A 15,785-nucleotide genomic window follows, 5' to 3' on the forward strand; every position below is an offset into this window, starting at 1 on the left:
TTTTCCTCCCAGAATTTACCCTAGTTTGCCTCCTTTTCAACGTGAAAGGTCTCACCTCAATGTCACCTCTTTGAGACACCTTCTTGATCGCTGTGGCAGAAACTCTCGCTTTCTGTCGTCTCTTCCTAGATTTTTCACAGCATTCTTTTTCAGTGCTGGCTGTGCTTTATCTGTTTGTTAAGAGGTTTGGTGTCTCTCTCCTCTACCAGGATGTCATTCCTGGGCAGAGATCCTAGTTGTTTTGTTTAAGGCGAATCCCCTTTGCACAGAATACATATATAATGACTAGCTACTTAAAAGCCCTAATTAAAGTCATAGAGACATAAAGGCAGAATGGTGGTTTCCTGAGGCTGGAGGCAGGGGGAGGAAAGGCGGGAAGGCAGGAATAGGGAGTTACTGTTGAATGGGCTCAGAGTTTCTGTGTTGCAAAATGAAGAAGTTCAGTGGCAATTTTGCACAGCAATGTGACTATACATAACACTGCTGAGCTGTCCCCCTAAAACCGGTTAAGACGGTGAATTTTATATTATGTATATTTTCCCACAACTCAGTTACGTCCAAATGCTTTTTTAAAAACCCATAACACCTCTCCGTTGCTCTACAGATCAAGACCAGAATTTTTACTTTGTTCTGTAGAATCCAGCAGGTTTGGCCCTGCCTAGCTTTGCTGCAACCACTATACCTTAGGTATTTTCAAAGACACCACACTTCCTCCTTCTCAGGGCTTTGGTGTCTGCTGATTCATCTACCTGAGACAGTCAGATCTTTACACGACTGTCTCCTTGTTCAGTTCTAAGGCTCAGTGACTCGTCAGCAGACCCGCCTTCCCCGACTCCTCTTCTGATGTGAAAACTCACACACCTGCATCCTTTTCTGTCGTCCTCATAGCCCTTACCACTAGCTGAAGTTAGTTGATTTGGTTTCTTATCTGTTGGCTACCCTCACCCATCATGGCCTTGTAAATTGTATCAGTTCAGAGACTCTGGGTGTGTTGTTTCCCAGCATCCCAGGCATCTAGAATAACACTGGCACCCGTAGGCATTCAAGTAATTGTCAGAGAATGAATAAAGCGTTCTTGGGAGGTGGTGACTCTCCCCGTTTTACAGATGAGAAAATGGAGGTCCAGGGAGGTTTTGTCCTCTGCCCAAGCACCCACATCCTATAAGGGGCAGAGCTAGAATTTAAAAACAGATTTGGCTCAAATTGCTTCTCTGTCTGTGCCCTAGCTTTTCTTCTCTGTTCTACTCACTAGCTCTGTCAGCTGCTCCAGGATGCCTTGGAGAAACTGTGCCATTTGTGACAGAAGCCAAACCAGCAAATGTTGCTGCCTGTTATACACACGCACACACCTGCACCCTCATGGACATGTACACACACCAGACATATGGACACAAATAAAAATCCACTCTCTTTTCCTAATATAGAATTAATTGCATTCATCCAGATATTTGACAAAACCCAACAGAATTAAGACAACTATTCCAGTGAAAAAAAGTGGCTCATAGTTAAAAAAAAATGCTCATTCATTTGTTCTTTCAAGCACCTGTTATTTATTGCCCTCTGGGAATGCCAACAGCTGAGAAAAAACAGACCAGGTAGAACCACAAGCCCTTTTGGCTAACACACATTAGGTATGCTGCGTTTTATTGCTTCTCAAAAGACCACCTGCACCCACTCTCCAGTGACTTGGGTATTAGTGACCCGAGTTCACAGATGTGAAACCAAGCACAGATAGGGTAAGCGAATTGACAGTGGGGCTAGAACAAGAACTGTCTTAATCCCTCCAAGTAATACACTTCATTCTTGAATATTTTAAGCTCTTTCTTACACTATTCCAGGTGTGGTCTGTGGACCAGCTTCATCAGCATCACCTGGGAATTTATTAGAAATGCAAATTCTTGGATCCCACGCCAGACTTCCTATATTGAAATCAGCATTTTAATAAAACCCTCAGGTAGTTCGTGTGCACATGAAAGTTTGAGAAGTATGCTTCAGATTACTGATGAGGACAAACCCCAAAAGCGGGGTAATCCTTGCATCTCTCTCCCACACTTTTCTAGAATTTTCTTTTCTCAATATCCAGTTCCTTCCGGCTAAAAAACTCAAAAACGCCATTGAGCATGATGGGACTAAATCCTAGTGTCTGCTGCCACCTTGCGGTGAGAAGAATTTGCAGCCAGAATTTCCTCTTTGGGAAATGGGGTAAGTTAGAAGGATGAACCAGGCACTCAACTTTTTCAGCCTTTAGAGACCAGTACACAATTTTGTGACATAATAAAATAGCCTTGGGGTCTACTATGAGACACCCAAATAACAACTGGCTTTTTTATTGTGTGTCCCAACCCCAGGCCGAGAGAGTATTCATCAGTTCTAGCTGAGAGATCTAACAGAAGCTGGGATCACTGGGATTTCTACCAAGCCTTTTTCCTCTTTGGGATTCAAACACGCACATCCGAATGTCATAGTCAGTTGGTGTGTGATTATTTTATTACTAACCCAAGTGATAGTGGTTAGAAACTCAGGTCAACTTGTCTGTATTTGCCTTGCCCAGGCATCTAGAGCACGTGTTCCACAAAGCGAACTGGAATTTCCCAGCACTCTGTAAAATGCATCATTCCCAACCTCTCTGAGGTTGGTAAACAGGGCCAGTCCCACAAATGATGTCTCTCACACCTAGAAGGGAATAAGAAAGAGGTTCCAAAAATGTCCTACATACTTTCCCCCCCAAAACAGCCCAGAGGTTAAAAGGGCCTTCTGGTACCTGATGATTTTGTTTTGTCATTTGGGAGCTCAAGAGCTGGAGAAATCCCAAACAGCTGCTACAGGTGTAGCTACAGGACTTCACAGCAATGGACCACCCTCAGCAGTATCTTCCCGAGTCTTTTAAGGGTGCCTGTGGAAGAGTCGGCCAGTACCGAAGACTCCAGCAACCCAGGAAGAAAAACGGCCCGTTCAAAAGGAGGGGAATTGAAAGGTAGGACAATGGGGTTCGTTTTCTTTCCTGTTGAGCGAGATTCTTGGGATTTTGCATTAAGCGATAGTCACTGTGATGATTAGAAAAGTTAGCATCTGTTTTTCAGCATTGCCTTTAGAAATGAACGCTCTGAACAGATTGGTGGTGGGGGAGGCACCACATCGCTACGTTGGTCAGGAAACCTAGTGACACAATGGAAGCCTCATTTTATGAGTGTAATCGTAATGGGGAAAAGCTTTCCTTTCCACCTGAGTTTGCGTTTTAATGTGGCATATGATGCGAAAATAAGTGCAGTCTCAGAATTTTAGACATTACATGTCCCGTGCAAGTGCTAAAATTGTGAAAATTCCATAGTGTATCCCTTGAGATGAGTCCATGATCAATGCTTTCTGTTCTCTTGGCCAGCAATATGCACTGAGATATCTACTAACTGTAGGTCACGCTGTGCGTGCTCTTTAATGTAATGTTAAAACTGTCTTAAACTTGGTATTTACTGTCAATGGAAAAGCTATAAAGACAGGCAATGAAATACTCCAAACATTATCTATTTTATTTTATTTTATTAAGATTTTATTTATTTATTTGACAGACAGAGATCACAAGTAGGCAGAGAGGCAGGCAGGGAGAGAGGAAGCAGGTCTCCCACCAGGCAGAGAGCCAGATGTGGGGCTCCATCCCAGGACCCTGGGATCATGACCTGAGCTGAAGGCAGAGGCTTTAACCCACTGAGCCACCCAGGCACTCCGACATTATATATTTTAATTTGGAAAATCAGTGAGATGATTTAATTTCCAATTTCTTTTGGTTTCTTTCTTACCAGACATTTTGAAATGAGGTGTTTTGATGAGGCCTGAATCCTCCAACACCAAACTTCTGAACTTCCACGGACAAAATGAAATATTGCTGAGAGTTCCACTTTCAATAAGAAAAAGAGTTTAAAGGGGGAAGCAATAGTACAAATTACATTCATTACCAATGGAGATACTTAAAAACTTAAGAAAGGAAGGGTTCTTTTCAAAACGGAAATTGTTACAGTTCTGTTCCAAGGCCCCCGAGCAAAATCACCTTCGTTAGTTATGTTATAAATAAATCGGGAATGAGTGGAGGGGATGCCCTAGGAAATACATTCTAAAGATTCAGACTACTTAGAGTTGAACTTTTTAACCTGGGGGAGTAAGTGGATGGCCTTTGGGGTTCTTGAGCCTCCTAGAGTTGTATTACCATTGTTTTGGAGCTGTGTGTGTGTATTTATGGTAGTAGAAATGGATGGCTTTATTAAATGATTCTTGCAGGGCTCTAGGGAAGATTAATCCTAGACTATAAATGGTCTTTGGGCAAATTAGAAAATGGCACTCCATCCTCAAGACTCTTTACTGCCGTCATCTAGAAAGTTATAGTTAACTTAGACACTATGATGACTAAATGAATAGCACCCCTGGTGTGTGTGTGTGTGTGTGTGTGTGTGTGTATGTGTGTGTAATTGGCAGATGGTCTATGTTCAGTCTCAAAAGGGTGGGCTGGCTAGCCAACAGACTCTCCCCTTTCTTTCGACCATCTGTTTGAACTCCCTTCTTGCCTTTTACTCTTTTCCTTCACTCTTCTGATCCACATATTAATAAAAGCTATTATTTTTTAGGTTCCAAGCCCATGAATTGTTTCTTTTTATGCCCACATTTCTAAAAACAGTATACCCATTTTCAAATGAGAAAACCTAAGCTTATAAGAGATTGAATAACATGCCAAATGACCCAGCTAGAAAGTCTGGTGCTGGTTTGAATAAGACCATTTAACTCCAGTGACTGAGGTCTTCTAATTTACCTCCCATGTGTAATTACAGAGAAGTTGAAGGATTTAGCTCTAGTTTAGAACAGTATTTTCTTGGAGGATGGTCTATGTGCAACTGGTAGTACTTGAGATATTTTAGGTAGCATATGAAGAACATTTTTTAATAGTTATGAGTTTATTTTAATCCATATTAGAAATATGTTACATTTGCTGCAAACATAATATAACATAACATAACATAATATAAAACCTGGGATTTCATCCAGAGAAATGAAGATGCATCTTCCTACCAAAACCTATACACAAATGCTTATGGGTGTGTTCCTATTAGGTCCAAACTAGAAACAATCCAAATATCTTTCAATTTCAATGAGTGAATGATTAGACAATGTGGTAATCCATATCATGGAATATTACTTAACAACAAAAAGGAAAAATTGATACATACAACAATCTGAATTAATTTCCAGAGATTCATGCTGCATGAAAAAAAAGTAAATCCCAAAAAATTATATACCGTATGATTCCATTTAGATAAAATTTTTAAAGGACAAAATTATACAAATGGAGGCCAGCTTAAGGAGGTGGTGGGGGTGAGTGGGTGCAGCCGTAACACATGAAGAGCCTGGTGGTGATGGAAATGTTCTGTATCTTAAAAGTATCAATACTGGGGTACCTGGGGTGCCTGGGTGGCTCAGTGGGTTAAAGCCTCTGCCTTCGGCTCAGGTCATGATCTCAGGATCCTGGGATTGGGCTCTCTGCTCAGCAGGGAACCTGCTTCCCCTCACTCTCTCTCTCTGCCTGCCTCTCTGCCTACTTATGGTCTCTGTCTGTCAAATAAATAAATAAAATCTTTTTTTAAAAAAAAAGTATCAATACTGTGATAATTAACTTTTGCAAGAGTTTACCATTGGAGGAAACTGGGCAAATCTCCCTGTATTATTTCTTACAACTGTCTGTGAAACTACAATTACCTCAAAATAAAAGGTTTAATTTTTTTAAATCCCTTGGATTTTTTTTTTTTCGATATTATTGCTTTGGATGACACTAAAAATAAAAGCTCATTGAGGAAGAATATTAGCTAAATAATGGTGTGAGGCTCTATGTTTATTTTAGAATAGTGAGTAACACAGACATTGGGATCCAATCACCTGCACTAAGTTATTTAATCTTTCAAAGCTTTATTTTTTTTAAGATTTTATTTATTTATTTGACAGAGAGAGACACAGTGAGAGAGGGAACAACACAAGCCGGGGGAGTGGGAGAGGGAGCTCCTGCTGAGTGGGGAGCCTGATGCAGGCTCCACCCCAGGACCCCTGGCATCATGACCTGAGCTGAAGGCAGATGCTTAAGGAATGACTAAGCCACCCAGGCACTTCTCGTTCAAAAAGCTTTAATTTCTTCATTTGTAAAACAGAGATGACAGGATGCGGGGTAAACTACATAAAACACATGAACAACTTAGAATAGTGTTTAGTGCATAGAACATTATTAAGAAACATGTTTGTATTTTATTTTAGATTGTTTATCTGTTTGTTTAGAGAGTGTGAATGGCGGAAGGGCCAAAGGAGGGGGAGAGAGAGAATCTCAAGCAAATTCCCTGCTGAGTGCAGAGCCTGTCACGGGGCTTGATCCCAAGACCCTGAGATCATGACCTGAGACAAAATCAAGAGTGGGACTTGATTTGAGTGGTAGCTCAACTGACTGAGCTACCCAGATGCCCCCATTACCTGTTTATATTACTAAAATAGGCCCTTTGGAATCTTAGGAACAAGAGTTTAGAGTTATTCCACCTAAATGAGTGTTTTATATACATGCATCATTTACAGGGCCTTGGAGATTACAGACCTTATTCACTACCCTAGCCATCACTCCTCTTTTATCACTGTAGACTGAAAGCCACCAAACCCAGCAAAAACGACATCTAGCCATCATTGAAAAGAAGTTACCAATTTGCCAGTATGTGTTCTAACAGTCAGGGACCTGGGTTAAGATCTGCCTTCTATGCTTGGTCAGTTAACCTCTCTACATTTCGGTTAACTCATTAGTGCCATGAAGATGAGAGTATAGCCTACCTCTTACGGAACTATGAGGATAGAATGAGGTAGTGGCCAGAGTTCACGTAATCATAGTTGGATCATAAAACACAGAGGAGTTTCTTTGGCTTTGTTTGTCTGTAATTTGGTTCTTGGTGTTCAGTTTTATTGTTTGGAATTGGATCACTTATTCACAACTCAAGTTTGGGTTTTGATAATTTAAATTGTTTGTTTTTGACTTTTCAATCTCCTTAACACGAATTCTTCTTTATTTTGTTCAGGTGGCATAGAGCCGTGTCCACCAACTTAGTAAAACAAAATGTATTGGTCCCCAAAGAGGAATCATCTGCTGATAGTGACATGGAATTTCATGAAAGCCAGCAAAACCAAAGAAAAAATGTGATGAGAAAAGTGAAGACCGTTTTGGGAAGGGTGCTGTCCTACAAATGGAGAAGCAAGTGGGCAAGTGTTGGCAGAGGGGTCTCCACTAACCAAAAGGAATCCTTTCTTTCCAACACACATAGCCTTCTTCCCAGAATTGTCAAGGAGCTTCCAGCCCCCAGGTTATTTGCAAAACCAAGAACAAGAAAGCTGTCACAGAATGGTAATCAAAGGCAACTTATCCTTAAGTGTCAAGGCCAAGAGGAATAGTGAAGTTAGGACGACTTTCCTTGCTACCCCAAAGTATGGCTTCTCCTGGGAGCTTGTCTGAAATTCAGAATCTCAGGCCCTGCCTGGGTCTACTGAGTCAGAATCTGCCCCAGGTGACTTGCCTGTACAGACATTTTTAAAAGTTCTGAATTACATTGTCTTCGAGGTCCCTCCCAGTCCACTTCATGGTCTAACTGTTCTATTTTTATTAAATAGAAGCCACTTTTTATTAAACATGCATATATACACATATACGGCTAAATGTATATACATTAAAAAATTAAACTAAAGTGGGATTTTTCTTTTATTTCTGGAAAAAGTCATAATGCAGCTTTTCAAATAGCTACTTTCCAACAGTGGAGGGTGTGGGAAGAATTCTATGAATAAAATTTATTATTTGTAAGTCATAACAGACATTTGCTTTTATTTTTTATTTTTTTTAAAGATTTTATTTATTTATTTGGCAGAGATCTCAAGTAGGCAGAGAGGCAGGCAGAGACAGAGAGGGAAGCATGCTCCCTGCTGAGCAGAGAGCCCGATGCGGCGCTCGATTCCAGGACCCTGAGATCATGACCTTAGCCGAAGGCAGAGGCTTAACCCGCTGAGACACACAGGCACCCCAGACATTTGCTTTTGTTGTATCTACTTCCTGTGTACCTTGTGGAAGAATCAGCATTTGAACTGTTAACTTGAAGTCTTTTTTGCAAGGTAGTAATGCTATTGGGGGTGGGGGTGTCCTCTGAGTTGTGACTAACAATACCACTAAAACTCACATTCTTCCCTATAGCTTTTCTAAGTTAATGACTTGATTTTTTTTTTTTTTAGATCAGTTTCAGGTTTCCTAGAAAAATTGAACACAAGATCCAAGATTAATTTCCCAGATACCCTCTCTCCTTACCCCACCCACATCCATTATTAACATCTTGCCCTAATATGGCAAACCCATCATGTTATGTCCTATATCCACCATTACAGTGTCATACAGGACAAATTCACTGCCCTAAATATCCTGTGTAGCTTCTTAATGTTTTTTATAGGACAGTGTCAGGAAACCAATATGGCCCTTCTAGTACCTGTAGGGAATCCACACGTGATCCCACATTTCACACAATGATGAGGCTGCATACCTAGTGAGTATTTTTTCCAGAAAACAAGCCCTGCCCCAAAACTAACGACTCCCAGCTGGCTGATGACTCTTTCAACTGCCCCCCCCCCCCCTTTTTGGAAAAAGTAGTCACTAATGCTAGCATCCAAGCATCTAGCAATTAGCTGGTATAGATTCACCTGTCTATTTTCATTGACAATAACAAAAATGGTGTGTTTCTATACTGATGGCTATAGAGTTGAAGAGCCTAGCAGGAAACAGGATCAGTTCCTCCTCCTCCTCTGTGTGCATTGGCTTATTTTCTCCTCTTAGTTGGACTAACCAATCTCTACACCAAGATTTCTTCAGGAAACCTGTCTTTCAGGACACAGCTCTAACATTACGACACTCTCACCTATAGCCCAAAGATAGTGGCTCTTCCCCATACACCCTTGCAATTTTTAACAAATATTTGCTGAATACTTATTATGTGTTTGCCACACAATTAGGCATAGAGTAGCAGATAGAACAGACATGGTCCCTGACCTCATGGAGGGACGTTCCAACATTAGGCTGATCATTACCCCTGAGAGGCCTGCCCAAAAAAGGGACAACTCAGTTGAGATTTGAAGGACAACTAGAGTCAGATGTGGGAAGAGTTTTCCAGGAGGAAGGGAGAGTATATTCACATCCCAGTATTAAGAGAACACAGGGTATAATAAGGAAATGAAAGTAATTCAGCCAGGGAAAGGCTGGGGAATAAGGTGGTTAGGGTGTTGCAAGTCACATTAACAATTTTTAACTTTCTCCTAAGAATTTTTAACTTTTTGCTAAGAAAGCATGAAATACTTTCAAGCTGGGGATTTATACAATCTGATTTGCATCTTTGAAATATAGCTCAGGCTGCAGAGTGGAGACTGGATGGGAGGAGGGCCATAGATGAGGCAGGGAGAACAGCAAAAAGCCTCCTACACTGATTCAGCCAAGGAAGGATAGTAGCTTAGTTAGTTGTGGCAGTGGGGGTGGGGAGGAAAGGGAGAAGCATTCATAGGTAGTAGTTGTAAGATCTGGGGAAGAGCTGGATAGCAGAGGGCAGGGGGAGGGAAGAGTCCCTGGGGTGTTCACCTGCTCTGAGGGCAGACCCCCATTCACTGAGTAGGAGCCACCACTTCTAGTGAAGTCCTTATCAATGGACCCCAAGCAAGACAAGATGGCTGGAGGTGTGAGCACAGCAGGAAGGCCCTGAAACACAGAGGGAATAGCAAACACCTCTTCCCCAATGTTCCTGTCAAGCTTTTTGACAATAGGAAATAAAAGCCTCATTTACTGACCTCTCTTTTTAATGAAAAGGAGAATAATCTCAAATTTAGTGCCATCCACAGGCAATGACATTTTGTTTTTACCATATTAATTTTAATGCCCATTTATGACACCGGTTTTTGATTTGTGCTGGTGTCTTAAAGTTACCTTCATAAAAGCATTTTTTGTGTTAAGAACTGAACGGATATAAAGAAAAATATTTAGGGGGCTGGGGTTCACACGGCTCCTGGAAAATGAGAAAAATAATGATTGTGGTAATGTGATGACAGAGCCTTCAGCCACATCACTAGAGAATGAGTCACTTTAAACACTCCTTCAATCAGTAACAAGTACTCAAGGGATCATCTTACACAAGAAAGGGTTACTTTTTCTAATTCCACAATAGTTAAAGGAAAAAGTGACAAAGGGCAAAACTGAAGTCTGAAGGAGACATAAGCACCTTGCCGGAACAGGTTGGGGACCCCTGAGGTCACGACCACAAGAAAAGGCGAATGTTTCTAGGAAAAAGTATAAGATTAGAAAAAGCAAAGTCATTTTTTAATCTTTAACCTGAAGGGAAAAAGCCACTGAGGCAGCATGGGATGCAGTCTTTTTGGAATACTAATAAGAAAGTTTATCATTGTGGGGCGCCTGGGTGGTTCAGTTTGTTAAGTGTCTGCCTTTGGTTCCTTCCTTCTCCCTCTCCCTTTGCTCTGCACAACCCCCCCGCCCAGGCCCCACTCTCTCTCGATCTCCCTCAAATAAATAAAATTAAAAAAAAAAAAAAAGAAAGAAAGAAAAATTTTATCTCTGAGATCCTTACAGGTTTTTCTCCCCTCCTTTCTCTCCAAGCGACTATACAACTTGATGTTGTAGAAGCAGAGACAGAGGAGATAACCCGAGGAAATACACTGCTCCGGGCCAGGAGGACCACCAAGCGGTTATCGGTGACGTCTCTTCCTTCAGGACTGCAAAAGGTACAGTGCTAAAACAAACTCACTTCTAAAGGCTTGCATACAAGTTGATGTTTGGGGGTATGGTAAAGGCCAAGTTCATCAAGGTAAAAGCCTTCATACCTGCTGCTGCTTGTATCCTCCTATCCAAGACCTGAGGACACAGCAAGCAGGGTTTCCAGGTCTGATTCCTCTACTTCTGAGTTCAAATGGTTTAGCTTCTACTATCATTGGGGCAACAGTGGAGTATACTGACGTCTCAGCTATTCAGGTAACAAGTCAGTATATCAGCATCAGGTCAATGACACACACTGCATGGAGAGAAATTCACTAGACCAGCACTGCTAGGTAGAAACTTGTGAAGTATGTGCTAGCCAATATCCATTAACCACATGTGACTTTTTTTTTTTTTTCTTAAAGCCATATTTATTTGGGAGAGAGAGCACAAGTGGGAGGCGCAGTGGAAGAGGGAGAGAAAAAATCTCAAGCAGACCCTGTGCCCCATGCTGGGCTTGACCTCATGACCCTGAGATCACGATCTGAGCTGAAACCCTGCATCAGATGCTTAACTGACTGTGGCACCCAGGCACCCTAAATGTAACTTTTGAACCTGAAATGTGGCCAGTGCAATTAAAAAGTTGAATTTTTAATTTTTTTTCATTGTAATCGAAATTAAAAGATAGTCAGAGGTACAGACCGTGTGACAGTAGAAAATCCAAGAGCGTCCAAACCAAGAGTATCCTTATTTGTGCAAATGTACACTTCAGCCTAAACTGCCCATTTTTTTAACCGCCTGAATTATTATTTTTTGAATATGACAAACATTTACTTAGAGCTGACTTTGTTTCAATTTTAAGTACTTTGGAAATATCAACCCAGATAATAATTACAACAGTCCTATAAGGTAGGTAACGATAAGGGTGCCTGGCTGACTCAGTCGGAAGAGTCTGGGACTCTTGATCTCGGATTTATGAATTCGAGCCCCATGTTGCAGGTAGAGATTATTTAAAAATAGGATCTTTTTTAAAAAAAGAAAAGAGGGGCGCCTGGGTGGCTCAGTGGGTTAAAGCCTCTGCCTTTGTTCAGGTCATGATCCCAGGGTCCTGGGATCGAGCCCTGCATCCAGCTCTCTGCTTAGTGGGGAGCCTGCTTCTCTCTTTCTCTCTGCCTGCCTCTCGGCCTACTTGCGATCTCTGTCAAATAAATAAATTAAATCTTTTTTAAAAAATTAAAAAAAAATAAAAAAGAAAAGAAAAAGGTTGGTAGCAATATTATCCTTATTTTAGGGATGGTACCGAGAGGTTCAATAATTTGCTTAGATAAGTGGCAGAGACAGGTTTCAAATCCAGGCAGATCTGGTTCTAGAGTCCTTATTCTTAATTTTTATGCTAAATACTAATTGTACTATCCAAAATGGTTGCCACTAAGTATATGTGACTATTTAATTAAAACTCAAGTTCACTTCCTCAGTTGCACTAACTGCATTTCATGTTGCTCGATAATAACATGTGGCTTGTGCTTGTTGTATTAGCCAATAAGGAAAATTTCTGTATTTGCAGAAAGTTCTATTGAACAGAGGGGCTCTGGAGTAGAGTATCATTGTCAAAAGGCACCAATATTAGTTTTGAATTTTGTTTTTTGTGTGACAGGTTCACATGTACTGTATTCCTACCACATACTGGGCAATTTCTAGATTTGGTAACTCTAAAGGTGATCCCATGGACATATTCCTGGCCTGTGAAATTTATGATTTAGTAAGGGGGATAGATATTAAACCACAGCTCTGCAGGGCATTGAGGTAAGGCTAACCTTTTGAATAAATGGCACTGGGACAAGTAGGTGTTCATATGGGAAAAAAGAAATTTGATCCCCATCTCACGCCATATATAGAAGTTAATTCCTATTGGGTTATATATAGATCTATGTGGAAAAGGTAAAACCTTAAAACTTGTGGAGGATGATAGAAATGACTTCAGTGTAGAGAACTAATTCTTGGGACACAAATACCACTGACCAAAAAAGAAAAAAAAATGGATACATCTGGTTACAGTGGGATTGCTGTTCAGCAAAAGACTTAAAAGGTTGTGAAGGGTTTTATTTAGCTCTCAGAGTGATCTAACATGTTTGCATTAATCGGTCACATTTAAAAATGAGACTATTTTTAAAAAATCTGGACTTTAAGCCTTCTTTTGAAAAATAGGATTTAGAAACACTAGGCCCACAATTCCTCATGATAAGAGCAGGAGACATGCAGAAGCTGGCCCCTTGGCAAGAGGCACATTGTCTCCAGTATACCACAAGCCACAACTGGTACTGTTTTATACAACCTTCCTGCACCATCTAGGCGTTTGACTCCAGAACAGTGGTATTCAACAAACACAGAAATAACTTAGGAATTACCCCCATGTGGTAACTGATCAGTAGGAAAAAGTACTGGGTTTTATGGGCGAGGAAAAAAGAGGAATCCAACTATATATATAGATGGATTGGGGAGGATCCTGCAAGTGACATGTGAGCCTGGGCGAGCTGGCAGGGCAGAGTGGTGGGTCAGCAGACTCATTTGTAAACTCAGACATGGGGTTAAGTCCCAGATGTGGTCCCACATCCTACTTTGTGTCGGTTTCGCAACAGTCTCAATGCAAGTCACTAAGCACAAGGGGAAGGAAGAGTGAACCCAGTAAGTCTAAAAGGGGCCTATTAGCCGGGAGCTGTGACCTAGGAATGATTTCCAATAGCAACACTATTAAGACAGGTACTTAGAAGCAGCAAGCCAGGGACGACAGGAGAAGTATCAGGCATGGGGCGAAAAGAACCCAGAGCCTTCTTTTTATGTTTGGAGACATGTCTGCCATGAAAATAAGGAAACCTGCAGAAAAGAGACCAAATTAACAACTAGATGCAGTGATAATGAGCTTTCTGGAACACTGGTCCTCCGCAGCCCTGTACTCTCACTGTGCTCAGCGGCTGCAGAGGCAATTTCTTCCTTTTCCCCTTGTGAGTGACCTGCTTTTTTCCTGGCACTATATATTCTTTCAGGACCAGACAATCTCATTTCTCTGCACCCTATCGATCTCTTCAAAGAGAGCTCTGGGCACAAAGGAGATACATGGGGCGTGGAGAATAATATGAATATGCTCTCCAACCCAACGTTGTTATGTGGCAAATGTTCAGTTTATACGAGAATGTGCAAAGGGTGAGAATTCTTATTTAAGCACTGTCACAGAAATAACGTCGGTACTTCTTAATCTGATGTGTTTTTGCATTCTTACGATAGGTTCCGTATTCATCAAAAAAGAGATCACACTTTCCAGCACTTAGAAAAAAGAAACATAGCATGGAAAACATCCTCCGAAAATCAGATTTGACAGTAGGAAAACTTCAGATGCAGGTAGTGGACAAAGGCTTTTACTTTGTGTTTCAGAAGCGTCACAGAGGGGCAAATTTAACTGAATACACAGCCCTGCTGTCTAGCAGGGCTAGACAGGGCTAGACCCCTGTCTAGCAGGGCTGTGGGATGAAATTAATGATTAGCACAAAGAAGTAATGTTAGTAGGGGGCATCCTGAGAGTGGCTAAAGGATTGCTAGGGGCACCTAAGACGATGCTGTGTGCCTAATAAATATTAAGTGAATTCAATTAAAATGAAGGCATGCACAAAGGCTTCTTTTGAGAAGAACTTAGATCGTCTTTACCACTGGGTGGTAAATGCATCTTTTCAAGCTCTGTTTGCTAGGACTTGAATTAGAATAATACTTTGGGATTTGCAAAATGTCCGCTGGTTCCTGAAGTTGTCTCTCAGGGAAAACCACTGTCCCGTTGGTTTTGACAAGGATTTCCCACATATGGCTACATTTCTTTGCATCTGTCATAGGTGGATGACCTCATAGAGACAGTGACAGATAAATCCAGGAAGTTATTGGCCCAAAGACATGCTGAGCTTCAACAGTGTGAATTTCTAGGGGATGAAATTCTTCAGTCTTCGAAGCAGTTCCAGAGGATGTCCAAGAGAACCATGAGGAAGTATAAATTGAAAAATGTATGTTTCCCATGTACTTGCTGCTGCTTCTGATTCTGTTCCTGACTGTGTAAAGAGTTATCTCTATAGGAATTCTTATCTTAGGTAAAACCTAAGAAAACACACACTCCTGAATAAATCTCTCTAGTGAATTATCAGTTGGGGAGATAGAAATTTCTTAGAATATTCTGCCTAACAGTCTTTAAAAAAAAATCCTTTTTGAACAACTGATTTTTAATTTTGAGTCCATGTTAGCAAATTTTTGCTTCATAATTCTTATTAATATTGGAAAACAGAAACATTTATCAGGGCATAGCAATTCTGCAAAGAAATTTCTCCCAGGATTTGCCAGATGAAATTAGAAGCATTTAATGGTATTATGACACTTGTAATATGACTACTACTAAGTTAAATTTAAACTTTCATACTTAAAGATAAGAATTCTTACTAAAATTACAAAAATGTAACATTGTTTAAGGTATGATTCATGCAAAGTGTCATGTTTCCGAACTAAAAAAGATGGATATGGATGGAAGCTAGCAAGTATGGAACATTAAATTCGCTACTTAAGAAAATTACAACTGATTCAGCCTTAGCTTAATTTTTAAGATCATGAAATCGTTTATGCAAGACTGACCATTTTAATAGATTATTTTTCTGAGACAATTTTTTCTTTGTCGATATGTTTTTTTTACTGAAAATGACTCCTAAAAATGAAACAGTAGAAGAAAACATATCAACAAAACGTTTAACAACCACATTGCTTAAGCATTACATTGAGAGATCTAGAAGGCAATGCATGATTGATTTACTTTGCTCTTGTAATTACTTCTTATACCACTGTTAGATCAGGCAACCTCTTGCCAAATGAGGACACACCACAGACACTTTGTACACAATTTCACAAGTTCAAAGCCCTCATGAAGCCTATTTATGAATTCCATTTTCAAAGATGGTAATGATTTCCAGACTGACTCATTTTTTTCACA

General features: G+C 40.6%; 1 protein-coding gene across 1 annotated transcript; it reads left to right on the top strand.

The window, feature by feature from the left end:
• Positions 1 to 2,849: 2,849 nt before the first annotated feature.
• Positions 2,850 to 15,769, top strand: C2H3orf49 (chromosome 2 C3orf49 homolog). The gene is made up of 5 exons (XM_059390090.1): positions 2,850 to 2,974; positions 7,077 to 7,399; positions 10,682 to 10,806; positions 14,057 to 14,170; positions 14,653 to 15,769. The coding sequence occupies exons 1-5, from the start codon at positions 2,850 to 2,852 to the stop codon at positions 14,848 to 14,850; spliced, it is 885 nt and encodes a 294-aa protein (XP_059246073.1). The 3' UTR covers positions 14,851 to 15,769.
• Positions 15,770 to 15,785: the final 16 nt, after the last annotated feature.

This window comes from Mustela nigripes, chromosome 2, assembly GCF_022355385.1.
Source record: "Mustela nigripes isolate SB6536 chromosome 2, MUSNIG.SB6536, whole genome shotgun sequence".
NCBI classification, from domain to species: Eukaryota; Metazoa; Chordata; class Mammalia; order Carnivora; family Mustelidae; genus Mustela; species Mustela nigripes.